Below are 27,881 nucleotides of genomic sequence, written 5' to 3'. Positions count from 1 at the left end.
GGCCCAGGGTCATTTTTATTTGACATCCAACCTGTTGATTGGGTCATGCAGACCTGGATGATGTGAAAAGATAAATATCAGTTTGATCCAAAACTTTTGTAACCTCAAAGAACTTTTTAATGGTTGGATCTCAAATAAACATTATGGTCGACCAGAAAGGTTCCAACGGTGGTTGTTACTCTCTCCACTATATTTTCTATGGTAGGTACACTCAAGCTTTGAATCTCCCTCGTTCTTTAGCTCATGCCATAAATTAATCTATCCAAATCACATACATGATGGCGGAGTCCACCTAAATTAGGGCCTGTTTGGGAGCGTGGATTAATTTGGAACCACTTGGATTCGAAATCCCTCCTATTGTGTTTGGCACCCTAGATTGTGAATCAACTTTAATCCAAAAGTAGCTATCTATGATATATTTATAACAGTTTGAATTTAATTATTAAATTAACTTTAATATTTCAAATTAGTGACATATATAATGTTTGATACAATGGTTGTAATAAGCCCATTGAAATATATGCTTTGCCCAAAAATAATGAAATTCCAAGTCTTGGATAAACTACAAGCATAAGATCATGTCCAAGTGACTAATTAATGATTTTTAACCATTGATTTACATAGACAATATTTGGACTATGTTGTTAATCATGTTAAAGTAATTAGAGTAATGCAATTGATAATCTAATTGTTTTTTGGATATCATTAGTGGCCATGTGCCCAATAAAATAATAGTTCGGTGATACACATTACACATGTGATTAAGTGCTATTGAAGCTCTAAAAGTGAATTTTAATATGGCTATACACACATTATACATACAACTATTGAAAGGATTTGAGTTGAAATCCCCTCAAATCTACCGTGAGAAACGATCCCTCATCTACGTCAATTCAATAGCTAGTCTCGCTACTCACAGGAAAGCAAGTTTAGGGATTTTCGTTATAGACACAGGAAAAGCTCCAAACAAGCTGTTATTGTTCAGTCTCCTGTTCAGATGGATAGATACAAAGAAGAAAAAAAGACAGAGACAGAGACATTAAAAGACGCATTAAAGGAGTGAAACCCGAACATACGAATAAAAGAGATTGTTGCTATAAAAGAAGAAGAAAAAACTCACAGGTATTGAAGACTCGCGAGTTGACCCAGCGAGTCCAGAACGATTCCTGAAAGCCGGTTATTAGAGAGATCCAAGGTTTGTAACTTAGGAAGCTTTCCAAGCTCTGCTGGAATTTGCCCATTTATATTGTTGTTCTGCAATAACCTTCAAACCCACACAAAAAAAAAAAAAAAAAAAATTATAAAAAAAATGAAGAAAAAAAATCATAAATGAAAATAAAAGCAGATGGGTTTTTTTATTTCTTGAACTGAATTGCTATAAATCTCCTTACACTTGTAGCATTCAATCGACTTTGTTTCCTGTGATGTTGTCAGCTTGAGACATAGGATCTACCTAATTTTTGGGCTCACATAACAAAGTGACCCCAAAAAAAAAAAGAAGATAATAATAATTTAAATGTATGGATGAAACAAGCACATCATGGTGGGACACACAGAACACCGACCATATCCATTGGCTAGGAAACGGATTGGCTGGTGTACCTTACACCAGCTGTATTAACGTCAAAAGTGCCGTGGGTCTCATCACGAGTTATGTGTTATATCGAAGTTAAAAAGTACAATGGGTTTGATCATGAGGTATGTGTTATATCGTAACTGTCCATCTATTTGGCGAGCTCATCTTAAGGATTGACACTAAAAATAATACAGATCTAATTAACGAGTGGACCACACTGCAAAAAGCAATGGGAAATTAAACATCTACCATTGAAACCCTTTTTAAGGTCACAAAAGTTTTGGATCAATATGAAAATTGGTTTTCTTCTTTATTCAAGTCTCTGTGACCTTGTGAACAGATTGGATGGAAAATAAACGTTATGGTGAGCCCTATGAGTTGTTTAACGGTGAAAATCATTATCTCCACTGCTATTTGTGGTGTGGTCCAGATAATCTTTGGATATGATTTAATTTTTTAGATGATGCCTAAAATGATCTTTAAAAATATATGAACAGTGCAGATATAATAAATACATCACCGTGTGGCCCACGTAACTTTGATCTCCTTTGAACCGTTCATACAACACAGAGCTCGAGGAGCTTCAGTGCTCGTCTTCGCAGAGCTATATAGCTGGTGTGTGGTACACCAGCCTATCCGCTTCGCGCTTCCCATTGGCTAGTGGCAGAGTCCCTAGTCAATCTGCGTCCAGGCCTCTAACGGGGAGCGGATTCCGTCAGGTTAGGTTATTACTGGTTCCGTTAGTCGGTGAAAATTGGACCAAAATTGATATATATGTTGTATATCCACTCCGTCCATCCGTTTTTCATATCATTTTTAGCATATTTCAAAAAAATCGAAGTATATAAAACTCTTAGATGGATCACATCACATGAAAATATTTAGGAGTGAACATCTTCACTTGAATTCAGGGGCATATATAAATGGCAAAACAGCCTGGTTTTAGGGCAGAGCTGATCTTTTGGTGCTGAGGTCTTTTAAGTGAAGAATCTGATGGACGCATTAGATTCCATGAACACATCACTGGGCCCACATCTGGCCGCTACAATAGACCGCACATTGGTCCACTGCGACTAACAAAAGAAGTAAACGATAAGTCATTCCAAGGGGAGCAGTTTAGGTGAGATCCCGGCCTCACCCAAGACGGTGCAACCCTTAATATAGGGCTCACCTTTATATATCTATTCTATATCCAATCCATCCATCCCTTTTATCACATTATTTTAGATCATGATCCCATAAATGAAGCAGATCCTATTATCAGGTGGACATACTCCACGAAACGGTGATAATTAAACATTCTACCATTAAAATTTCTTAGAGCTCTCCTGAAAGTTTAATTAGTGTTTATTTTCCATCCAATGAGTTGATAAGGTCACATAAACCTGGATTAAGGGATAAAACAAATATCAGCTTGATCCAAAACCTTTGTGGCCCATTAATGATCAAAAACTCTGTTTCCTATGGTATGGTCCTCCTGAGAATTGGATCTTCTTAATTTTTACGATCATATACTAAAATGATAATTAAAAAATTATGGACGGCGTGGATATAGAATATATATATCAAGGTGAGCCCCAAGGTAAGGGCCGCACCGTCTTGGGTGAAGCCGGGGTCTCACCTAATCGGCTCCCCACCCCAAGATTGAAAGCAGAGTCACTTGCTCTGTTCCCAGCTGGAAATTTCAGGACACGATCGTTCCACAAATAAAAGCCATCATCATCACCATCGTTCCAGCTAATTTTCACTATCAGAGATCTGTTTTTGTAAGTTCTAACCCCTTTTCTTTTATTTGATTTCTTCTTTCTGTATCTTTATTTCTTTTTAATGCTCGTTAATCATGAAATATCATGATATTTGGTGCAACAAACGCACTTATAAGTATTGAGTTTTGTCTGAGACGTCCGTGCATCTCTGTTCAACAGAAATTGAGTTGCTTCTGAAAGCCTTGAAAGAGAGACTTCAAATGGGTACTCTTCCTTTCTTCCTCTTCTTTATTTTTTTATTTTTTTATTTTTTTAAGCAGATATGATTTGATTTTGAATAGTAATCCATCTTTGATGTTTCGATGGAAAGCTAACAAGTGTTGGATACTATGATGGGTAGCATCCTAAAATTCCGACAGATCCAACCATCAGATGGGCCACACGACTGAGAACAATGAAAAATCACATAAAAACCATCCAAATCCTAAAGGGTTCTCGCCACACCTGATGCTTGGATTGACATGATTTTAGGGTGTCCTGTCATCATGGTGGGCCGCAGCTTTGGGATGGCTTGGATGCTGTACACATACCATGTGGACCTCATCACTGGATCCCTAATCAGTGCTTTTGACGGCTGTACAAGATCTCTATGGTGGGGCTCACCTAATGATTGAACTCACCTGTATGTATGTATGTATGTGTGTGAACATCATTTTAGGGCACAGATTTTGGATGGGTCAGATGTCATGCATGTACCATGTGGCCCCACAACAGACCCGGTGGTACCGTTACCCGGCGGATGTTCCACTGCAGTGGGACAGTTAAAAATTTCAATCGATTGATCCGGACTGTCCATTAGGCTGCAGCCAAGATCATTGGATCCACCTATGTGATCATGTTGCCCATGATTTTAATAACCACATCTGTTATGCAATCCAAACCATCTTATATCCACATATTGGAAATGGCTAAAATAAAATAAAATAAGGCTGAATATTTCATCATTGATCAGTCATATTTAGTTGACCTATTGGACTGTCCCAATTCGGAGCACTATAAATTATATTAATTGTAGTGCTCTAAGATCATTTGGTGCATTTCTCAATAAATTCTACTCCTAAAACTAATAAAACTAGCTGATTCAATTCAAAAGTTGACCAAGTTGATCAGCTTGATAAAATTTCTATTTAGGTCTCAGTGCTTCATGACCTAGTAATGATTTCTACTGGTTTTTTTGGGTTTATATTTTATTATTTGGCTGTCTAATCATCCAATCAAGATTTGTATCTTTAAGGGCCTTTTTAGATTAACAATTACTCCAATAAATGCATGTAAAAGCGTCATTATTATGAAATAGAGCCATTTGCTAAAAATAAAGTTTTTTACGTAAACCACTTTCAAATTTTGCTAATACCATATCAAACGAATTTGGTGAAATCCCCAGATCGTCCTCAGCGCTTCAGGGGTCATTTGACCAGCTCGAGGAAGTACTCCTGCATACAATATAAAGACACATAATCTCCGAATGCACGCACTTATCCCCTCTAGTACTCCCTCCTCCATTGACGCAGGGGAGGACGTGAGGTCGAGCACCGTCTTCCTCCAAGGAATAACTATTCTGAATCCACGAAACTTCTCTGGACTCCTCACAGAGACTTCTCGAATTCATGAGAAAGAAAGCAAGCAAAATAGAAAATAAATTCTATAAAATTCGAAATTGATTGATGAATGAATAAAAACGAGTTCACAACCATTTAAATAGGGGTATCAAGCAATGAGAAAGAAATCAAAATCAAACTACAACTAAAACTCCTAGAATTTGTGACTTACTATAAATAGTAAACTTACTATTTATAGACGGTCGTGATGTCTACTAGTGGGCAAGGTTTTAGGCCAAAAATAGTAAGTTTCCTATTTGGCTTCACCAAGCTATTCTCCTAATTTTTCTAAGCTCTTTTCACGTTGGACGCAACTCCTAAAGCCCAACGGATGAAGAGTTATAATCAAACTAAAACTTACTATTTATAGAAAACACGGAATTAAAATAGGGAAATGACCATAGATCTGGCAGTATTTCGCAAATCTAGCTTGGGCAACCCGGCATAGTAGGGTTGGTTGGCTAAAGTAGCTCGCTCTACCCCAAAATCATATATTTTACGTCCGATAACTCATTCTGGATTGCGAGATACGCCTGCTTTAAGGTCCAACGGTCCGGATCACTTTTGTCATCAATCCGGCCTTTTCTGATCCATCTTAGCCATGTAACTGTCCGCGACCCTCTCTACATCATCCATCTTCTCCATACACTTTCTTCTCCCTCGTCTATACTCCACACCTCTTCATCCATATACTCAAATATCTTCATCTACACCAAACCTCTCCATCTCTCCCATCAGAGGCTTCCTCTGCCCCAGAGAATTAATTATGCTACAACATCTTCATATGAGGGCTGTTATATATATAAATCCTACATGCTTGTCTACTGCAAGATAAATATGTGAGTGGTTTATGTACTTAGCAAAGGTTGGCATGTAACATATGGCTAAAGATATGTTAACATTTGAAGCAGTACTTAATTCTCCATGTAATGGACAGACATTCTAAATCCAGAAGCGCATCCATTTATAATGGCCAAAATGTGAGATATTTTTGCATGGATGACGGAATAAACTCAAAGAAATTGCTACATTTTTACTCTTTATGTGCAATTTACATTTGAATTATTCACATACACTCTAATCAATGCATTCGTTGGTGATAATTGACTAGTAATTCATATTATGCCATCCTGCTTAGACTGCAGGATTGAATGGTATGGAATTGCATTAGATGGAATTAACACCATTATTGCACAATGATTACATGTTTGGGAATACCTTCGTATTTTCCCCGTCCAATCCCATGTTTGGGATCAAATTGTATTAAGTGAAGCTTGTGTTTGGTAGATCATGGAATTGTAATCAATGGGCCGCATTTCACAACTGATCAGACTAGTAACCTGTACATATATGCAACTTGAATGTTACGTATAAAGGGCACATATGGATGGACAGCGTGGATAAAACAGAGGCATCAATGTGAGGCCCACATATGTATAGTGGATTTCAAAATATTGACGATTTGTAGTGTTTACTATTGGCTCTGGATGATACAGTACCAAGATTAATCCCTCCTTCCCATTGTTTCCAAACATCAAATGAAATTTAGACAGACCAAATGCAATTCCATACCATGTAATGCCATGCACCACACAGGCCCACTCATCCAAAAACCCTAAAGCAGATTAAAACTTACATGATAAAGGTAGGCTGCCAGAAAGTTCAGATTAGTCGTGTATGTGTGTGACTCATTTTATGGGTGTGCTTACCATGACTTCGTAGATTTGTCATGTGATGTAGAGCAGGTCGCGGACACTTTCATGTCTAAGATGGACCAGAGAAGGCCCGATCAGAGGCAGAAGTCATCAAGACTGCCAGAACCTTAAAACAAGCATATCTCGCAAACCGGAATGATTTACTCAACGTACCATATATGATTTTGGTGTAGGACGACGCAGAATTTGCGAGATTCCATCATATCAACGGTCGAATTCCATGTTTAGTTCTATTTTTACTATAAATAGTAAGTTTTAGTTTGATTATAACTCTTCATCCATTAGGATTTAGGAGTAGTGTCCAATATGAAAGTGCTTAGAATAATTAGGAGAATAACGTGGTTAAGCCACATAGGACACTTGTTATAAAAAGTAAATTTACTATTTATAGTAAGGAATGAATTTTAGGGAGTTTTAGTTATAATTTTCTTCTGATTTCTCTCCCATTGGTTGGTATCCCTATTTAAAGGGTTGTGAAATCGTTTATTTGATTGATCAATTAATTTTGAATTTTATAGTATTTATTTTTCATTTTGCTTGCTTTCCTTCTCGTGGATTCGAGAAATCTCTGTGAGGAGTCCAGAGAAGTTCCATGGATTCGGAACAACTATCCTCTTTAGGAAGATGGTGTTAGACCTCACGTCCTTCCCTGCGTCAATTGGTATCAAAACGAGGATTCCCCTCGGGCCGATGGCAAATAACAAAGGTATGAACAAAATCCTGTGGACGGTGATCTAGGGGTTCATTATCTTTTGGAAATAATGAAAGTTTTCCACCGGGAGAGGCAGTTGACCGTGCAAGGGTTGCAGGCAACCCTCAACTGTATTACGGATGCACTAATTCCGCCCTGAGCTTAAAGTGATGCTCAACCGCCCATGTTCGTTGTATGAAATAACTCCGATTTCTGCATGCACCATCAGATGATGGTAAATCGCATGCCACCACCTTGATCGTGAGGAAGCCATTATACATGCCAAAAGTAGAAATAGAATTACAGCGAGACAACATCTTTCGAATGAGGTGCACTGTAAACCAAAAAGTCTGTAATATTATCATCGATATCAGGAGCAGTGAGAATCTCGTGTCGAAAATAATGATGGAAAAGCTGCAACTGAAAACAGAAAAGCATCCATCTCCGTACACGATTGAATGGATCAAGTAGGTCAATAAAATAGAGGTAACCGAACAATGCACTGTCTCGTTTTTAATTGGTAAAAATTATAAGGATCAAGTACTTTGTGACGTAGTCGACATGGAAGTTTGTCATATATACTTGATTGACCATGGTAAAATAATATTAATGCTATTGCTACGCACATAGGTCAAGATAACGTATTTAAATAATTTACTAAAGATAATAGAAAGATTGGCCTTCTCTCTATGGGAATGGAGAACCAACCCAAGACTTCTAAAGTTGAGGAACAGTCTCTCACAACTGAACGGACTTTTGTTAAACAATATAAGGAAACAAAAGATATATATTCATTAGTTGAAAAGAAAGAATATATGGAGCCTGTGAACATCTCAGGGGATTTGAAATCAGTGTTGCAGGAGTTCAAGGCAATTGTACTCGATGAACTCCCTAATAAATTGCCTCCCATATGAGATATGCAAAATCACATTGATCTTGTCACAAGGATAAGTCTGCCTAATTGCCCACATTATCAAAAGGAATGTGAGATCTTGAAGGTAGAAGCGAAGAAACTGATCCATACTTGCCAAGTCAAGGGTAGCATGAGTACATGTGTTGTGTCAACTCAAGAGCCTAATGCCAAGTGTAAGAAAATGACTAATAAACATTGGCATCAAAAGTTATCTCAGAATCATAAACCAAGTCCCTTGAATAACTCGTGGATGAGTTTTTTCCAAGAGGAGGGGTCTGATGTAGAAAATGTTACAGATACATTCCTAGCATGGTTGGACCAAAAGAAGGTGGATTGTAAATTGATCATAACTTTTAATCCAGGTATCGTTACAGCATACCAGACGGAGTATCATGAATCAAAGCAGCACGAGAACTCGAGGACGAGTTTTTTGAAATGGAGGGGACTAATGTAAAGTGGGTCGCAAACACTTTCATGTTCAAGATGGACCAGAGAAGGCCATATCAGAGGCAAAAGTCATCAAGACCGGCAGAACCTTTAAACAGGCATATCTCGCAAACCAAAATGATTTACTCGATGTACCATATATGATTTTGGTGTAGCACGAGCTACTTTATCCAACCAACCCGCGAAAGCCCATGCCAAATTTGCGAGATTCCATCATATCGACGGCCAAATTCCATATTTAGTTCCATTTTTACTATAAATAGTAAGTTTTTGTTTGATTATAACTCTTCATCCATTGGGATTTAGGAGTTGTGCCCAACATGAAAAGTGCTTAGAATAATTAGGAGAATAACTTGGTTAAGCCACATAGGACACTTACTATAAAAAGTAAATTTACTATTTATAGTAAGTTACGAATTTTAGGAAGTTTTAGTTATAGTTTGCTTCTGATTTCTCTCCCATTGCTTGGTATCCCTATTTGAAGGGTTGTGAATTCGTTTATTTAATTGATTAATTAATTTCAAATTTTATAGAATTTATTTTTTATTTTGCTTGCTTTCCGTCTCGTGGATTCGAGAAGTCTCTGTGGGGAGTCTAGAGAAGTTTCGTGGATTCGGAACAACTATCCTCTTGAGGAAGACGGTGCGCGACCTCACGTCCTTCACTGTGTCCAGTGTTCGAGTTGTCGGGATCGCTACAAGTTGCACTGGCCGGAGATAAAAATATAATATCGTTATCGTTGATAACCAAAAATGCAGGGAAAAAGGAGGAAACATAGATAAAATGGTGGAAATTTTCAGTGAAACTTCAAGACATGCATAAAATAATAAGTTTTCATTTAATGGGGGCCAAAATGCATGCGTTATCGTAAGAAATCACTCAAATAGTAACCAAAATGAGTTTATATAATATAAGTATAGCTAAAATATAATAATTAAAACAGGTAAAAGTAATGAATTAAAAAAGTTTCTGGATAGCTTTGAGACAATGCTGCTTTTCACTTCCCTCATCCGGATGACTTGGATCGAACAATTGTTGTTGTTATACAACCAACATCAAATGGGCCACTGCCAAGAAAAAGGGAAAAAAAAAAAAAAAAAAAAAAACTAATCCAAAACTTCTGTGGCCCCACGAATGTTTCAATGGTGGAGGTTTAATTTGCATTATTTCCGGTCATGCGACCCACTTGAGTTTTGGATATGTCTCATTTTTTGGCCCATGTCCTAACATGATCTAGAAAAATAGATGGGTGGAGTGGGTTTCTCACAAATATCACGGTGGGCCCACCTACCATCCATGGCAAGCCCTTCTTTGAAGGCTTTGTAGGAGTGGATTCGAGCAACTCTTAACGTACTGAGTAAACTCCATGGGGTCCATTGTGATTTATGTATTTTATCCAGTCCGTCCATCCATTTTACCAAACAATTTTAGGGCTTTATTCCAAAAATGAAGCATATCGAAAGCTCAAGTGGACCAAACCATAGGAAACAGTGTGAATCGAATGTCTACCGTTGAAACATTCTTGATGGCCATAAAAGTTTTAAATGAAGCTGATATTTGTATTTTCCATTCATCTATGTCTTAGTGATCTTATGAATAGGTTGGATAACAAATAAACATCACTGTGGGCCTAAAAAGGTTTCAACATTGGAAATCATCATTCTCATGATTTCCTGTGATGTGGTCCAATTGAGCTTTGGATATGCTTCAATTTTCGGCTCAACCCCTAAAATGAGCCCGAAAAATGGATGGACGACATGGATAAAGCACATACATTCATGGTGGGCCCAACATAGTTTACCCAGTACATTAAAACCGTACAAGTAACCCAGTACCGTGGGATTTCTTCATAGTCCATTATTGGGTGGGACCCTGGCCATGGGGCTACATCAATAATATAAGATGTATATCTACACTGTCCATTCATTCTGGCAGATTATTTTAGGGCATGGGCCACAAAATCAGTCAGATCCAATTATGAGGTGGACCACACCATAGAAAATAGTGATCATTGAATGACCACCATTAAAAACTTCTTGGGGCCCAAAAGTTTTGATCAGCAACCTGATATTTTTGTTTTCCCTTCATTTAGGTCTATGTGAACCTAATGAAGTGGTTGGGTGGCAAATAAAAAGTACAATGGACCTTAAAAAAATTTTAATGGCAAGCGTTCAATCACATTGTTTCCTGTGGTGTGGTCCACCTGAAATGTGGATCTAACTTATTTTTTAGCTCATTCCATAAAATGAGTGTCCAAAATAAATGGGCGGAGCAGATAAAATACGTTACATCATAGTGGGGCCCACAATACCGTAGGTAGCCACGACTCACGACTTGCAGCAACATAAGCATCATCCACTTCCCCGAAAAATAGGGACGTAGATTAGATACTGACAGGTTGAGTAGCGAGTGGGCTACTGAAGTGACGTCACTAAGTTCTGTGGGGCCCACTATGATGTATGTGTTGTATCCACACTGTCCATCCATTTTGAGATATCATTTTAGGGCATGAACCAAAGAATGAGGCAGATAAAAAGCTGTAGTGGACCCCACCACAGAAAACAGTAGGGAAAGTGATTCCCATCGTTGAAACTATCCTAAGGCCCACCATAATGTTTATTTGAAATCCAACCTGTTCAAAAGTTCCAAAAAACATGAAATAAGGGAAAACATAAATATCAATTGATCTAAAACTTTTGTGGCCTTTAGAAGTTTTTAATGGTGGGCATCACTGTCCCCATTGTTTTCTGTGCTGGGGTCCACTGGAGCTTTGGATTTAACTCATTCTTTGGATATTGTCCTGAAATGATCTCTACAAATGGATGGAAGGTGTGGATACAAAACATACATCATGGTGGGGCCCACGGAACTTGGTGACGTCACTTTAGTAGCAAGTTTAGTTTCTCAACCTGTCAGTAGCTAATCCGCGCCTGAAAAAATGGGGGGTCTAATGCCGAAAGGGGAATAGGGTTTCCCGTTTTCATTTCGAACCCAAATCCCAATCTAAGGGTTTCCATTTCGAACCCAAATCTCCAAATCGAACCAAAATTTTCAAGAGATGTCACAGATTATTCGCTGGAATTCTCGTTGATTTTAAAAAATTTCATCTATTGGAAAAAAAAAAAGGAAAATAGGAGATTTTTTCGTACCTGCGGAAGACCGAAACACAACTGTTGCTGATCAATCGATTGGCCCACTAAATTCTTCTTCCGATCAGGCATACCTCTTCTACGGGTACCGAAATCACCTTTTTACAAACTTTTTTTTTCGCATTTACGATGCTCTCCCCAAAATTTCTGATTATGCCTTTTTATTAGCGAAATGGAGTTAGGTAGCTATAATGAATTTGTCGCTCGACAACTCTAATTATCGCGAAAACTCTAAAAAATCGTTGATAATTCGCCGACAACTGGCAGAGAAACGAAAAAAGGGGTTTTTGGTGTCGCAACGCTGGCGACACCGATATTATCGACTTTTCGCCGATAACTTAAACACTGCCTACATCATTGTGCTACTTTGATTTTTTAAACCCAGTAGAGGTGCATCTTCTCTGATGAAAGGCCCAGATCTCTAACGGATGTGCTGTATCTGCACTGATCTGAAACTTGTTCAACAAAAAGGTCATAGGGCACGTTTCTTTGTTTCCACTATTTTCTCTATGTTATGAACAATAGAGGAGATTACCTAATTACCCATGTAAACAGTAGTTCTCTTTGCGTTATGAGTGGTAAAGAGGTGATTACTTAATTACCCATTGAAAGTATTTTTTATGTGCATTCTTGTCTTTTCGTGAAAAAAAAAAAAAAAAAAAAAAAAACTTCCTATATTAGGAGCAGGAAAATTAGAGAAGCAGTAGGCTTTAGGGTTCGATTGGGAGCTTGTAAATGAAGGTAAATGGAAAATGGAACTGGAGGTAAATGAATGGATAGTGAATAGCTTAGTTGTGTTTGGATGGGAGTAAATGAAAAGCATTTTAAATTGGAGTAGGTATGGACAAAGATTTAATCATTTTAAATATTATTTATAATTATAAATATAAAAATTTATAATTAGTAAATTCCCAGTGGAGCTGGATCTAATCTACAAATTGACCTGGCCCAAATGAACATCTAGTTTAGTTGAGTTTTTGAATATGGTGCAACCAAACATGCCCTAACTTTTTTAATTTTTTGGCTCAATAATTTTTAACTTTAGATTTATATGTTGCTATTGCAGATGTAGCTATGGAATTCCTCTGGGAGACTGCCAAGACTATTGCCCCGAATGCATGGGTTCAATACAACTACTCTAGAAACCTCCAAGAGAATCTTAATGTACTGAAAAACGAAATGCAGGAGTTGAGTAGCCGAGAGTCCGACATAAAGAATGAACTGAAAACGGCGGAGGTAGTATGTGGTAAGAAGCGAAAAGCAGAGGTGTGTTTATGGTTGGAAAATGTGGAAAAGATTACAAGCGAAGTTACTAAGATAGAAGATGATTCTAAACAAGCAAAGAGATATTTCATCCCTTCTCATTTAGCACTGGGAAAGCGTGTCGTAAAGAAGATTGAAGAGGTGGTGAAGCTTAAGGAGAAAGGTCAATTTTCAGAAGGGTTACTTGTTGATCTATTACCTGAAAATGGAAGCATGCCGGCTACAAAACTCATGGGTAGAACAACAGCAGAAAGAAATATTTTAGAACAGATTTGGGAGTCCTTGATAAATCAAGAGGTCAGAACTATTGGTGTCCATGGTTTGGAGGGAGTCGGCAAAACAACCATCATGACCCACATCTACAATAAAATAGAGAGTTGTAGAATATTTGGCACTGCTATTTGGGTGACAGTGTCTAATGATTCTAATATTGAGAGACTGCAGAATGGTATTGCACAAGCAATAGGATTGAAGCTTTCCAATAAAGAGGATGAAATGAGAAGCTCAATGGAATTGTTTCAGGCTTTGATGCGTAGGGAAAAGTTCGTTATCATCTTTGATGATGTGTGGAAATCGTTTCCTTTGGAGAAGGTAGGGATTCCCGAAGGCAATGCATACAAAATAGTATTGACTACTTGATTGAAAAATGTGTGTCGAGCCATGCAGTGCCAGGAAAAGATTGAAGTGAAGGCTCTTTCGAAAGAAGAAGCATGGGAATTATTCAAGGAAAGGCTTGGGGCTGATCTAGTGCTCTCTCCGGAAGTAGAACCCATTGCGAAGCTTGTCAGTGAAGAATGTGGTGGTTTGCCTCGTAGAATCATCACAGTGGCAAGTGAAATGAGAGAAAAGGATGATATTAGAGAATGGAGAAATGCATTAGAAGAGTTAAAATGCTCAATGAGGGAGATGGAAGGCATGGATGATAACTGATGTTAGGATGGATGTTGTTAATTGTAATTTAATTGGGAAAGAGAGCTTCTTTGTTCTTCCCGATTATATTCTTGTCTTGGTTATGGGTGGATGCGAGCTGTCAACAGCACCATTACTTCTTTTAACCTCAATGCAAGCACTGTTTCTAAACGAGCTTCCAAGTACTAGGGGTCTGTGTGAAGGAGGTAATCAACAGTAAAGGGAATCAAAAGAAAAGCAGAACAAGAGCTAGAACAGTTTTTTCTTTTCTTTTCTTTTTTTTTGAACTTGCAAGTTAGTTTGACATGACAGCAGCAAGAAATGAATGATTCCGCTAAACTTCCATTTGGAGACGTTGATCATTTACAATTGTGTAATATATATATATATATATATATATATATATATATATATATATATATATATATATATATATATAATTTATTAGTGGGCCCTATTTGATGAACAGTTTGGATCTATGACACATAATTATATAAAATTTATTAGTGTGCCCTATTTGATGAATAGTTTGGATCTATGACACATAATTTCCTTCATACTTATAATATAAGACTCAATGTCACTTGGATGAAAAGAGTAAATTTTGACATGTAATGCGCAATGAGTTGGACCAATTTGAATGGCCCAACTAGTTGTGTGTGAGCATTTCTTGTGTGTGTGTGTGTGTGAGCATTTCTCGTGTGTGTGTGTGTGTGAGCATTTCTCGTGTGTGTGTGTGTATGTGTGTGTGTGATTTTTTTCGACGGTTTACCAAATAGGCATTTCAGCACATGCCAGTACTTAAAATTCAACAGACGATGGATCCACTACTTAAATTAATTTCAGACTTTCTTTTTTTTTTTTTTTTTAATTCAGTTTATCAAACGCAACCTTAGCTTCTCATTAGGATTGAAAACTTCATGGGACCAGGGACGTTTTGGATCAAGCTGATGTTTCTGTTTTCCCTCCATCCATCCAGGTTGGAGTCAACTTATGAACGGGTTAGATGGCATATATATAAACAGCCGGTGGGTGCTAGGAAGGTTTCAACGGTTCCTACTGTTTTCAGTGGTGCGGTCCACTTGAGCTTTGGATTTGCCTCATGTCCTAAAATGGGCTAGCAAAACGGATGCACCGAGTGGATATGGACATGAAGTTCTGTCGTTTCAGTGCATTTTTTTTTTAAAATTTTTTATTTTAATTACCACATGGGGTACTTTGAGGTGGAGTTTACCAAATGAATGGTTCGTTTCAATAGGGCCATTCCATGTTGTTAGTTGGCGATTCTGCCGGCTACAATTTGGATTACTCCTGTTTAAGCTACCTTGCTTTTCCCTTTTTGCTCTTGTTTACATGTTCTTGTAGAAATTCAGAAAGGCTTGCTCGTGGGGCCCACCGTGGTGTTTGTATAGAATCAAACTGTTCAGCTGTGTCCTCTGAGGGTCTCACCATAAAATTTGTAAACCCACCTAGCTAGCATCACGTGGGTGGCTGACAAGGCCGCCAAGGCCAATTCCTTGAATTTGGTCTTAGTCAGTTTAGCTCAGGACACCAGCCTTCAATCAAAATTGAGTTGAGTAAGGCGGTGACACACCTCTACCATCCCAATCATGCACAAGAGTCTCATGTTTGATCGAATTGCACAAACATTACTATCTGAATTTAGAGGGTTCTGATGGTTATCCATTGTTTTCTAAGGTGTGACCCACCTGATGACTGATTGGATAGATGTGATTGTTGGATCTTCCATCATCATGGTTGATCTCACTTAATTAACAGGTTGGATGGCATACAAAAGCATGGTGGGCCGCACAGGCAATAATACAGGTAGGTGCATGACTTTTACATGCAGGTAAGTTTTAGATGTAGATGTATAAAGATCCCAACGTTTTATTTAGTGGCCTATAAAAGAACCTTTAAGAAGATATAAAGGAATCATCCACGTTCAACTCAGAAAAGGCATAAGATTTGTGGCCATGACCTTCTCTAATCAGGGATATATTGGTGCATGGTCCATCAATGATCTGCCCAACATTTGGATGATATAATGCTTTGGTTCCCTCATTTCCATGAGGACATGCAGAGGTACTCCAGCGAGTAGCATGTACATACAATTGCTGTTTGCTGTTTGAACCTGTGGAACCACGAAGACGAACATAACCAGTAAACCAAGTTCAAATAAGACAATCCAAATTTCACATGGAAAAATCACTGCACATAATAATGCACTATGAAAGCATAAATTGCAAGAGAGAGTTTACCAATTCAAACAACATCGAATCTACTTCCTTAAACTCTAGATATGTCCTTGAAACCTTAGGAATGAATGAAAAACCCCCAAAACACCTCTCCCTTATCCTAATCTCGACTGCACCTGATATATATATATATATATTGAGAGAGAGAGAGAGAGAGAGAGAGAGAGAGATGCTCACACACAACTAGTTGGACCGTGAGTTTTGGTCCAACTAGCTAGGCATTTAATGTTAATAAATGTTGTATCCGGAAAATTATTTTAAAAAAGCCACCTCAATCATCACATGATTCACCTCACTCTGGACCCATGGTCTGAAAATCAGCTCCATCCGTGGTTAAGGTGGACCATACGACTAAAAACAGAATACAGGAAGAGCCTATCCTCCAAATCGTCTTCCTGGGCATGGCCTAGTTGAATCATGTATAGGCATGATTTCTTGGACATCAAGCGTAACTTTTTGTATGGCATATAATGGTTGGAGTAGATTTCCAAGACCCAACCGGGTGGGCCCTGTAAAAATCAAGGGTCGACGCCTTTCCCAATTGTTTCCATTTGGTATGGCCCACTTCATGCACAAATTAGTCTAGATTTTTTTCTGTGGGCCCAACATAGGATGAAACATATAATGATCGGAGTGGATCCCACACACAACACAGTGGACCCATTAAAAGATGAAAGGTTGAAGTCGGTGAGGCACTTGCTGGTTTCGAGAAAATTAGTACGTTACCCAGAATGTAGGGGGTAGATGATGTGTTACCCGGATAACATACCAATAAGTGCTTCCTCAACTGTGGGACCCATTTTGATATATTTGTTGTATATCCACGCTGTCCATCAGTTTTCACGAATCATTTTAATCGATGGTCCCAAAAATTAGACGGATCCACCTATCAAGTGAGCCCCACCACAAGAAATAGTGAACATTGAACGCCCATCATTAAAACCTTCCTATGGCCCACCGTAATGTTTATTTTCCATCCAACATCCAACTTATTCATAAGGTCACGCAGATCTTGATTAGGAAAAAATATATATATCAACATGATCCAGAGCTTCCGTCACCCCGACAAGTTTTCAATGGTGGGGTTTAATCCTCACTGTTTTATATGGCGTGGTCTACTTTAGCTTTGGATCTCCCTCATTTTTGGCCTCATGCCCTAAAATGTTATGATAAAATAGATGTATGGTGTGGATATAACATATACATTGTGGTGAGAATCATGTAGCTTTGCCACATCAACACATTCGGCTGTGTTCCCCGCCTTGCCATCCGGGTCTTTCTCGAAACCAACGCACACCTTTGATCTTTTGATGTGGCCCACCATGATGTTTACATGAGATCCACTCCTTTCATTATATGTATAATTCCATGTTAGACTTAGAACCAAGAAATCACACTGATCTGTAATTCAAGTGAACCATAGGAAGGGAAACAATTTGGAGGATAAGCTTTTCCAGAGTGCTATTTTCTAGCGTGTAGTCCACTTTATATATGGATGCATCTGATTTTTTGCCCATATGACCATTATGGGGCGACTCATCTAATGGTTGGTGTGGATTGCATCTTAACTCCACCGTGGGTCTCACCCAAGCCATCAAGTCCTTTTACTATGGGAAACAACTTTCTCCAAAATAGCATTAATTACGCAACTAGTTGGATGGTCCAACTAGTGTGTGAGCTCTCTCTCTCTCTCTCTCTCTCTCTCTCTCTCTCTCTCTATATATATATATATATATATATATATATATATATATATACACACACACACACACACACACATTATTACAATCAAAATAAGAAACAACTCATACAGAACAAGAAACAACAACTCATATAATTACGCAACTCTGTGCGTTCATTCGATGGCACCTTCATTAGTATCAAGAACTCGTCGAGAATTTGTTAATGGCATTGAAGTTCTTGGATGTCATCAAGTAAGGGCCCGTTTGGCCGGTCGGACTGGAAGGGATTGGATGGTATTGGAAGGGATTGGAAGTCAAATCCCGGGATTGGCCTAGCGTGCCAAACAGAGTCGGTGATCTGATCCCAATCCCATGTATCTCAAGACAATCCGCTGTCAACACCATCATTACATTTAAATCCTATCCAATCCACCCTAATCCTTCAAATTTGCCTGGGACGTGTTTGGTTTGAGGGATTGGAATGGATGAGAAGGTTTAATACCGGGATTGGCCGGGCGCGCCAAACAGACTGGATATAGCAATCCAGGAACATATCAATCCCATGGATCTCCAGACAATCCACCGACAACACCATCATTACCTAGAAATCCATGCCATCCAACCTTAAACCATTCAATCCCTTCCAATCCACCCGGCCAAACGGGCCCTAATAATATTAAAACATTTTAACAACCAGCATTAAAATTTTAAATTTTCTTGACGGAATGAAAACCAGTCGACAACATCAAGCTCGATGGCATTGGGTGGGTAGTCTGTCAATGACATCAGCAGACCCTATTAAGGATATATTTAAAACATCGTCAACTACTGTCACACGGTGGTTCATCACGCTGGCCTGTTGGGCCCTACAATTAGTGCACCGCTGCAAGAAAATCTTTCGGACAGGACGTTCTTACGTTGGAATCTGTGGCCTGGAAACAGACATTCCCGATAAAAAAAAATGCACAACGGTACATTTCATATCACCAAAGATGCAGCTACTCGACCCAGATAGGGTTGTATACTTGCAAACTAGTGTTGGACCGTCCAAACTTTAGGCCTCATGGAAATCGATCACAGGAATCAAACTGGCTGGATACACATAAACCATCCAATTTCATCCCTTAAAATTTGGACAGCGAAGTCATTTTCCAACCGCACATTCAATAGTCACTCACCCCAAATGTCAAATAAACAGTACAGTGGGCCTTAGGAGGATTTTAATGGTGGATATCCAATCACTATTGTTTTCCTGTGCTGTGGTTCACCTGAGATTTATATCCCTCTCATTTTTGAGATCAAGTCCTAAAATGATTTTTAAAAATGAATTAACGGATTGGATGAAACACATACATCATGATGGGGCCCACAGAGTACCGACCATCAGCCACCGGGCTGGTGTCAGGGGGAGTAGCCAATCCGTTTCCTATCTGTCTGTATTTCACTATGCATGGATGACACGTGTACATTGAATGTGTGCCTGCACTAGTGCGAGGTAATAATTATTGTGGGGAAGAATGTTTCATGGCTTAATGATGTGATAAGAAATTTGCGGACAGTCTTTCCCTTAGGTGGGCCAAAGCAGCATGGTGTAGAAAGGGTTCTCAAGTCCAACCAGCTGGACCACAGGTATGGTCCAACCAGAGGATAACTTTCAACTGATTAAGTGAACACAAAATCCAACCCTTTCAATAGGTTGGCCCCATCATGATAATCATCTGTGAAAAAAATCAGCCTCATATATTTATCAAGTGGGCCATAAGATAGATGGTAATTCTAGCAATTAATAAATATTAAAATACAAGCGTGGTCCACCTGATGAACGGATATAATTTGCTTTTTCTGAATGTGATCCTCATGATGAGGCCAACCTATTAGATTTGTTGGATGTTTCATACACAAAAGATTGGAAATTATCTTTTGGCTGGACCATAACTTACAGCCCAACTGGTTGGACCTTGCGACCTCTGTACAAATGGTCCAAATGGGTGGGCGGAGAAAAAGCGTTGGATTCTATTCTCTTTCTGAAAGTTTAGATACTCTGGGAGAGTGTGATGGTTCATACATATGAATCTATAGTTGCTAGGTACGGACCGTCCAAACTTTGGGACGTACTGTAGATGGGCCATTGACCAAAGTTTACTTCAAACCAATAGACAAAGCGGCTGATTGGCATCCATCTAACCGAACGGCCAAAATTTAATATGGTGATAGCATCTAATCAGATCATCAAACCAATTTGATTTTGGGGTAACGACCTACCTATAGTGGGGTCCCATGGATGCTGAAGTATAGCATTTCTAGGTGCACGTGTATAGATTATCCAAGTCTGCCAGAGTATGAAATAATTCCTCCGAGAGATGAACATGAACTGGATTTTGAGACGTTCGATGCTTCGACAATAGCTAGTCGTTTGCACGATATTTTTGACTTTGAAAAAGGCACGGGGTTTATCACTAGGCCAATGGAAAGAGACCCGGGGACTCGTATCGACTCGTTCGGTCCTGAGTCTGAGTCAACTCATCTGAGTCACACCCAACTTGGATGAGTCTTAAAACAGTGCTTAGGGTAAGCTGGGTGTGGTGGGCTCACCTAGTTAGAAAATAGCCCAAGCTGTCATGGGATTTTCTTAGCCAAATCAGTTCAAAATTTATTTTTTTTGGGGCCCCATATGGGAGTGGGCATGTCCTACAATTTCTGAAGGTAGAAGACTCTATCTCTTTAGTAGGTGTGGTTAAGAAGAGAAGCTGAAGTGCAAAACCTTGAAAACTTGACTCAATGGATCCAGTTAGGTCGAGTTGGATAGATAGACTTAGATCTAAGTTTAAATGGTCAGATGGCCCACCTGATGGTCAATTTTGATCGATAAGTTTGAAAAAAAAATAATTGTACCTCTCAAAATTGTCAAGTGTATTACATTATGGGTCCCATACTGGTAAAAGTAATTAAATAGGTGATTAGGCAAGTTGAATAACTTTCACATGCAAGTGAATAATGTACTAGTGAAAATTAAAAATATTGAATGTATAAGAAAACATAAAGTGTACGTCTAAGATTTGAGAGGGAAAGAAAGAGCTCCAATTCTTCTTGCTGGAGAGGATGATCGTAGATCTTGGATCCTATCCTTTTTCTGGATAAACTAAACCATTGCAATGGCTTGTATTAATGTCTTGGGTGTGTTTGATGATTAGGATGAATGCTCCCTCACTGTTTTTTTCTTACTTTCTCTTCCCTCCTTCCTCTCTTGGTAGAGAAAAGTTCTTATCCTCTCACTTTTGTTAGCTTGTTGGAAATATTGGGGTGAAGAGGCATTTATAGTGGTGCCAATGATATTTTTGTAAATAATTAATAGAAAGTTAAGGGGCAAAAACACCATGTGTTACGATTTGATTGGTTGCTCGACATATGGATTGGCAGAAAGGGTGGTAAATTTTATAATTTTACTAAAAATTAAAAGCAAATGATCATTTAGACATCTAATAAAAATTGTATTTCAGCTAGTGCTCAGTGTTGTCCTAATCTTAATGCACCATAGATTATAGATCCGTTGTTGGGGATCTACATAAGAAAACTTCGAATTCAAATCAAATAAAAGAAAGATAAAGGCAAACAAAGCACACAGAGATTATAAGAATTTTATGTGAAAAACCCACGACACAAAGCAACAAGCAAATCCACTATGATAAGTGAATTACAAGAGATTGATGCACTTACACATATGAGAACCCTTGAAAAAGCATCTCCAAAATCCTAGCTTTCTCTCTAGAACACCTTAGGAACGTTTTCATCTACCCTAAATTACAGTCGATATATATATATATATAGTTACAAAACTGGAATAGAAAATAAATTGCGCACTTATGCAGAACCATGCAAACTGTCAATCTAAGCATTGATCAAGCAGTCCTCAATCAATCAAGCACCCATGTTCGATCGCTCGAAGATGCTCAAAAGTATCCAGCAATCGAACTAGGGAAATTGGAGAATTTCATTCAATCGATTAGTCTAGTCAATCAATCGAGGACTCCTGTTTTCATATAGATTGAAGACATTTGATTAACAATCTCCACCATGGCTTTAATCAACATGAACTATTTCTCCAAGCTCCATCTTTAATTGCCTCTACCATAACTTCATAATCATCATCGCTTCTCGTGTACACTCCATCTTCATCAACCTTTCACCAGACTCAGAGAAGTTGAATAGAATCGAAAATTCTCTGCAGAAACCACTTTCGTAAGCATGTTCATTGGATTTACGCTCGTGTGGATCTTCTCTAAAACAACACCACATTCCTCATGCATCTGTAAGATAAAATAATGACGAATATTAATATGTTTAATATGAGTATGGTAAACTAACTTCTTTGCCAAATTAATCATGTTTTCATTGTCGCAATTAATCGGCATGACCTTCTGTTGAAGCCTAAGTTGATTCATCATTCCTATCAACCAAACACCTTCCTTGAATGTGTCTTTCACTGCAATATACTTATCTTCGATCGTGCGTAAAGAGTAACCATAAACTGAAGCTTCTATATCCAACTAACCTCTCCATCCGCTAGTACAAATAAGTAACTAAAAGTTGACATTCTGTTGTCCACATTTCCTGTGTAATCATAATCCACATAACCTACAAGCTTTCCGTTTGATTTCTAAAAATTTGAGACGTATTCCGCTATATTTCTTAGATAATGAAGTAACTATTTTACTGCCTCACAATATTGCTTGCTAGGGTTTGATATGTATCTGCTGCTCACAACACCAGCTGCATGTGAAATATCCCGTCTTGTAGAGGCAATGACATACATCAAAGTGTCAATTGCGCTCAAATAAGGCACACAGGACATATTCCACATTTCTTCATTTGTAATGTGATATTACTCTAAAGAAAGACTAAAGTAAGGGGTATAGGATGTGTTAACTGGCTTAGCCTTGTCTATCTCAAACTCTTCCAATACCTTCTCAAGGTATTCTACCTGGGCCAACTATAATTTTTTCCTATCCCTATCTCTATGTATGTTAATGCTGAGAACTTCTTTTTAGCCCCCAAATATTTCATTTTAAATGTCCCTGATAACTAGGTCTTCAATATATTGATTTTAGACATGCTTTGACTAGTGATAAATATGTTATCAATATATAATATCAATAAGATAAATTTTCCATCACTTATTGTCTTAAAGTAGGCATAGTAATCATATTCACTTCTGGTAAATTGCTGACTCATCATAAAAGTATTAAACTTGTTGTACCACTACCTAGGCGACTGTTTCATTCTGTATAATGACCTCTTCAACTTACAAATTTTATTTTATGCTTCCTATATATTGAACCTCTCTAATTGCTTCAATAAATCTTCTACTCTAATTCTCTATGTAAGAAACCAGTCTTAACATCCATTTATTCCATTTCAAGGTTATATTTGGCAACCACCGCTAATACGAACTTGATAGATACTTGGTTCACATTAGGCACAAAGATTTCACCGAAATTGACGCCTTCTTTTCTAGCATACTCCTTCGCTATCAATCTCACCTTGTACTTATCATGTTTCTTCCAATAAATTTACATGCGTCTGATCACTTTATCCATAATGGGAAGCTTTACCAGCTCTTACATCCCGTTCTTGTATAAGGAGTTAATCTCGTCTTGCATTGCCACCATCCACTTCTAAGCATCTGGATTATTCAATGTTTCTTGGAAGGTAGACGGATTCCCTCGGTCATAATGAGAGAAAATGCTATGTTCGAGTCATCTCTGTATCTCATTAATAATCTGCGATCTTTAAGTGAATTTATCATGAGAGATGGATACTCCACCTGCTCCATAACTTTGCTTGCTATTCGGCTTTGACCCGTGTCTCATCTTTTTCAACTTCAATGTTTTAATGTTAATAACTGCCGACTTCTCGTTTCCTTGTGTTCATCCTTGTGAAATAAGGAATCCTCATCAAAATTGACGTCACTCTAATCGTGGTCTTTCATGTGACCTAGTCATATAGCCTGTATCCCTTCACGCCATCCGTATATCCAAAACAGATGCACTTATTAGTCCTTTGGTCTAACTTATCTCTCTCAATGAATGAAACATGAGAGTAAGTATCGTAACTAAATACACGCAACCCTGAGTAATCAACATCATGAGCACTCCACACTTCTTCTAAAATTTTACAACTGATCGGCGTAAACGGAGATCGATTCATTAAGTAACAAGTCGTGTTAACGGCCTTAGTCGATATACATTCTGCTCTGCATGCTTTGGTCTCTTTGTAAGAGAGTTCGATTCATTCGTTTCGCCACACCATTCTGTTATAGTGTGTGCTTGATTATGTTATGCCATACGATCCCCTCGTCTTTATAAAACTAGTTAAATTCATTTGAAATGAATTTTCTACCATTATATGTCTTTAGTATTTTCAACTTTCACCCCTACTATTTTTGTACCATCACCTTTCACACTTTGAAGGTGGCGAAAACGTCAAGTTATATACTTCATAAAGTATACCCACACCTTTCTAGAACAGTCATCTATGAATGATACAAAGAATGATGATCTCCTCCGGAAACTACGACGATGGCCCTTATACATTAGAATGCACATAATCTAGAACAACTTTATTAATATATTTTTCTGACTTAAAAAATAACATTGATTGTTTACCAAATATATAATACTAACATATATTTAAATCACTGCTTTTAAATATAGTAATCAAGCAATGATCAGAAAGTACCTTCATATCACGTTCATTCATGTGGCCTAGACGGGCATGTCACAAACGTGTCGATGTGGACTCTGCTATAGATACTATAGTTGCATCCGATACAGTATTCCCGATAAACTTTTAAAGATTATCACTCCACTATGCTTTCATCATTATGAGTGCTTATTTTGAAACTTTTTTGACATGATCAAATCTAATGAACTTGCACTCAAGTGCATCGAGAGCTCTTAAAGATATTAGATTTTTTCTCAGCTTAGGAACACCTTAAGAAAGAGAATTCAATAGAATTAGGACTTGGTTTTCCTAAAGGTATTTAATTCTGTTAGGATGCGCTCTGTTTTATCAAACATTATAATGTACACCGTTCCTATTCCAACAACCTTAATTACATGCAATGTTGTTGCCCATAAACACCTGTCCATCATCGCGCTCATTGTAGCTAGTGAACCAATCTCACTTACAAGTTATGATATGAGGCCCTCGTATCCAAAATCTACTTATTGCTGAGATAGTTAGGTTTAGATGCGGTCAAAACATCACTACCATCTACTTCCTCAATAGATTCTACTGTGTTAGTCTCCTTCAATGCTTCATCTGATTTTTTTCTTCTTCTTGTCTTTAAGATTCCGACAATCCTTCTTCATATGCCTATCTCCCACAATTTCAGTACTTCATCTTCTCCTTGCCCTTAGACTTGTACCAAGATGGTAAGTTTTCCTTCTCTAGCTTAGAATTTCTCCCCCTAGCTACCAAAACATCCGTAGAGGAACCATTGCCACTATCCTTCCTTCTCAACTGCTTTAAATGAAGGACTGAGATGTCACTTTCAATGTATAGTCTCCATATCATGACACATAATGTCTATGAAACTATCATAAGACTCTAAAAGAGAATTCAATAAAATTAGGACTTGGTCTTCCTTGTCAATCTTCACTTTCACACTCATCAATTTAAAAAGCGTCTGATTGAATGCACTAATGTGATCATTAAAATTAGACCCATCTGTCATCTTTAGATTATAGAATTACTACTTCAAATACAGACGATTCGATGACGATTTCGTCATGTACAAGCTATCTAATTTAGCCCAAAGAGCTGCAGTGGTCTTTCGATCAATGACATTATACAAAAGATCGTCAGATAGGCATAACTGAATTGATGTTTTCGCCCTCTCATCTAGTTCATTTCACTCTGCTTCTAGCATAGTTTTAGGATGTTTCGCTACATAAAGGAGAGCATGTTGCAATCCTTGTTAAATTAAAAGGCTTCTTATCTTTACCTTTCATAGTTCAAAGTTGTTTTTACTGGTGAACTTTTCAATTTCATACTTCACGTTCGATCCTTTCATCGACATGTTTCAGATTCAAACTCGAACCCCAATGTTATCTTTGATAACATTTGTTGGGGATTTGCGAAAATAAATCCAGAATTTTAATCAAACAAAAGAAAGATAAACGCAAACAAAACACATAGAAAACATGAATTTTATATGAAAAATTCTCGCGAAAAAAAACTATGGCACAAAGTGACAAGCAAATCTAATATAATAAACGAATTAGAAGAGCTGGATGCACTTACACAGATGAGAACTCTTGAAAAAAAAAAAAACTCTAAAACCCTAACTTTCTCTCCAGAACACCTTTGGAAAGTCTTCACCTGCCCTAATCCCAATTACACCCAATATATATATATATATATATATATATATATAGTGTTACAACCAGAATAAGAAGTAAATCACACAATTACATAGAACCACGCAAATTGTCGATCTAAGCATTAATCAATTGACACGATCGAGTAATCCTCGATCGATCGATCACCCATGTTCGATCGCTTCAACATACTCAAAAGTATTTATTTTTTAAAAAAAGTATTTAGCAAGCAAAATAGGAAAATCAGATAATTTCGGTGAATTGATCAGTCTGATCGATCAATCGAGGACCCCCACGTTATTACAAAATTAAGACATCCAATCAATATCCATGTGTAGCCTTCTTAAAAGCTCAAACTTTTTAATATACATGCTTGTTCTACCCAAATCCTAAGTGCCACATGGTATCTTCTTACCGGCTTAAGGTTTAAGCAGATTTTGTATTTTTGCTAGCATATCGAGGTTATGTCGGCCACCTTTTTATTGTTTGGATGGTCTTAAAAAGCCCTTAGGTCAATTTGGATTAGGTCAAGGGCTATTTAGCAAACTTGTGGGGGTAAGTGGGTTCCTACTTAGACAAGGTAATGTAAGGGCATTTTCACACTGAGTTTGAGTGGGCTTCCCTATAGGATGCAGGTGCACACTCAAGGTGGGTAGCCCGTGTGAGGCGGGTGGCTCGTGTGAGGAGGTACCTATGTGATTTGGGGCTCACGAGGGGGGTTCGGCCGAGATCATAACCCATGAGATGTAGGGCTTGGGCTATGAGATAAAGAGATTGATTCGTCATGCTCAAACAGTTTGAACTTTCAGTCAAGTGGTTAATTGTCCTGCATCAAATTGGTATCAAAGTGGGAGATTTCATATTCAAGACTCCTCATCGGGCTTGAGTAGAGTTGCTTGTGGGATGCAGATGTACACTCCAAGCATACCCATGTGATTTTATTTCTAAATAGTAAATTTATTATCTATAGACTATCCTCATTCCTACTAGACTCCATGGTTTTTTTGCCAAAAATAGACTACTAATAAAAATGTCTCGCTCTACAGTACAACAGTACCAACTGCAAATGACCAAATAGGAAGTCAATGAAAAGTCACCCCAAGAATCCCAACCGCAGAGTCACTATACAAAGGACACTCACATGGCTTGTGTATGCCCAACAAAGAAATTTCACGGCACCATCGTCCCACGCATAAAAACCATCAGCAGCACTAAGAGGGGTTACTACCAGTTTGCATCATCAGATTTAATCTTTGTAAGCCGTATCCCAGTTTCTTCTTCTTCTTCTTTTTGTGGCTGTTTTTTTTCTTTTTTAATGCCTTTTGGCTGCACCAAATATTGTCAAATTTCATCACATTTTGCATAATCATGGAATATCATGATATTTGGTACAGCAAACGCACACAGAGTTTTGAGTTTTATCTAATTTCTCAGTACATTTCTGTTATACAGAAACCGAGTTGCTTCTGAAAGCCCTTAAAGACAGACTTCAGCTAGGTACATCTTCCATTCTTCTTCTTCCAATTTTTTTAA

The 27,881-nt window shown here is 38.0% G+C and overlaps 1 protein-coding gene across 1 annotated transcript in view; it reads left to right on the top strand.

The window, feature by feature from the left end:
* The first annotated feature begins 3,047 nt into the window (after positions 1–3,047).
* The window catches only part of LOC131249273 (disease resistance protein SUMM2-like), a 107,454-nt gene continuing 82,620 nt past the window's right edge, over positions 3,048–27,881 (top strand). The window contains exons 1-3 of the mRNA XM_058249924.1: positions 3,048–3,342; positions 3,502–3,546; positions 12,922–14,233. Coding sequence (XP_058105907.1) covers positions 3,543–3,546; positions 12,922–13,757 — 840 coding nt within the window. The 5' untranslated portion in view covers positions 3,048–3,342; positions 3,502–3,542 and the 3' untranslated portion in view covers positions 13,758–14,233. The remainder of the gene's footprint in view (positions 3,343–3,501; positions 3,547–12,921; positions 14,234–27,881) is intronic.

Source organism: Magnolia sinica, chromosome 6 (assembly GCF_029962835.1).
Source record: "Magnolia sinica isolate HGM2019 chromosome 6, MsV1, whole genome shotgun sequence".
Classification (NCBI taxonomy): domain Eukaryota; kingdom Viridiplantae; phylum Streptophyta; class Magnoliopsida; order Magnoliales; family Magnoliaceae; genus Magnolia; species Magnolia sinica.
Note: the sequence above shows the minus strand (reverse complement) of the source record. Positions and strands in the feature narration are given on the sequence as shown.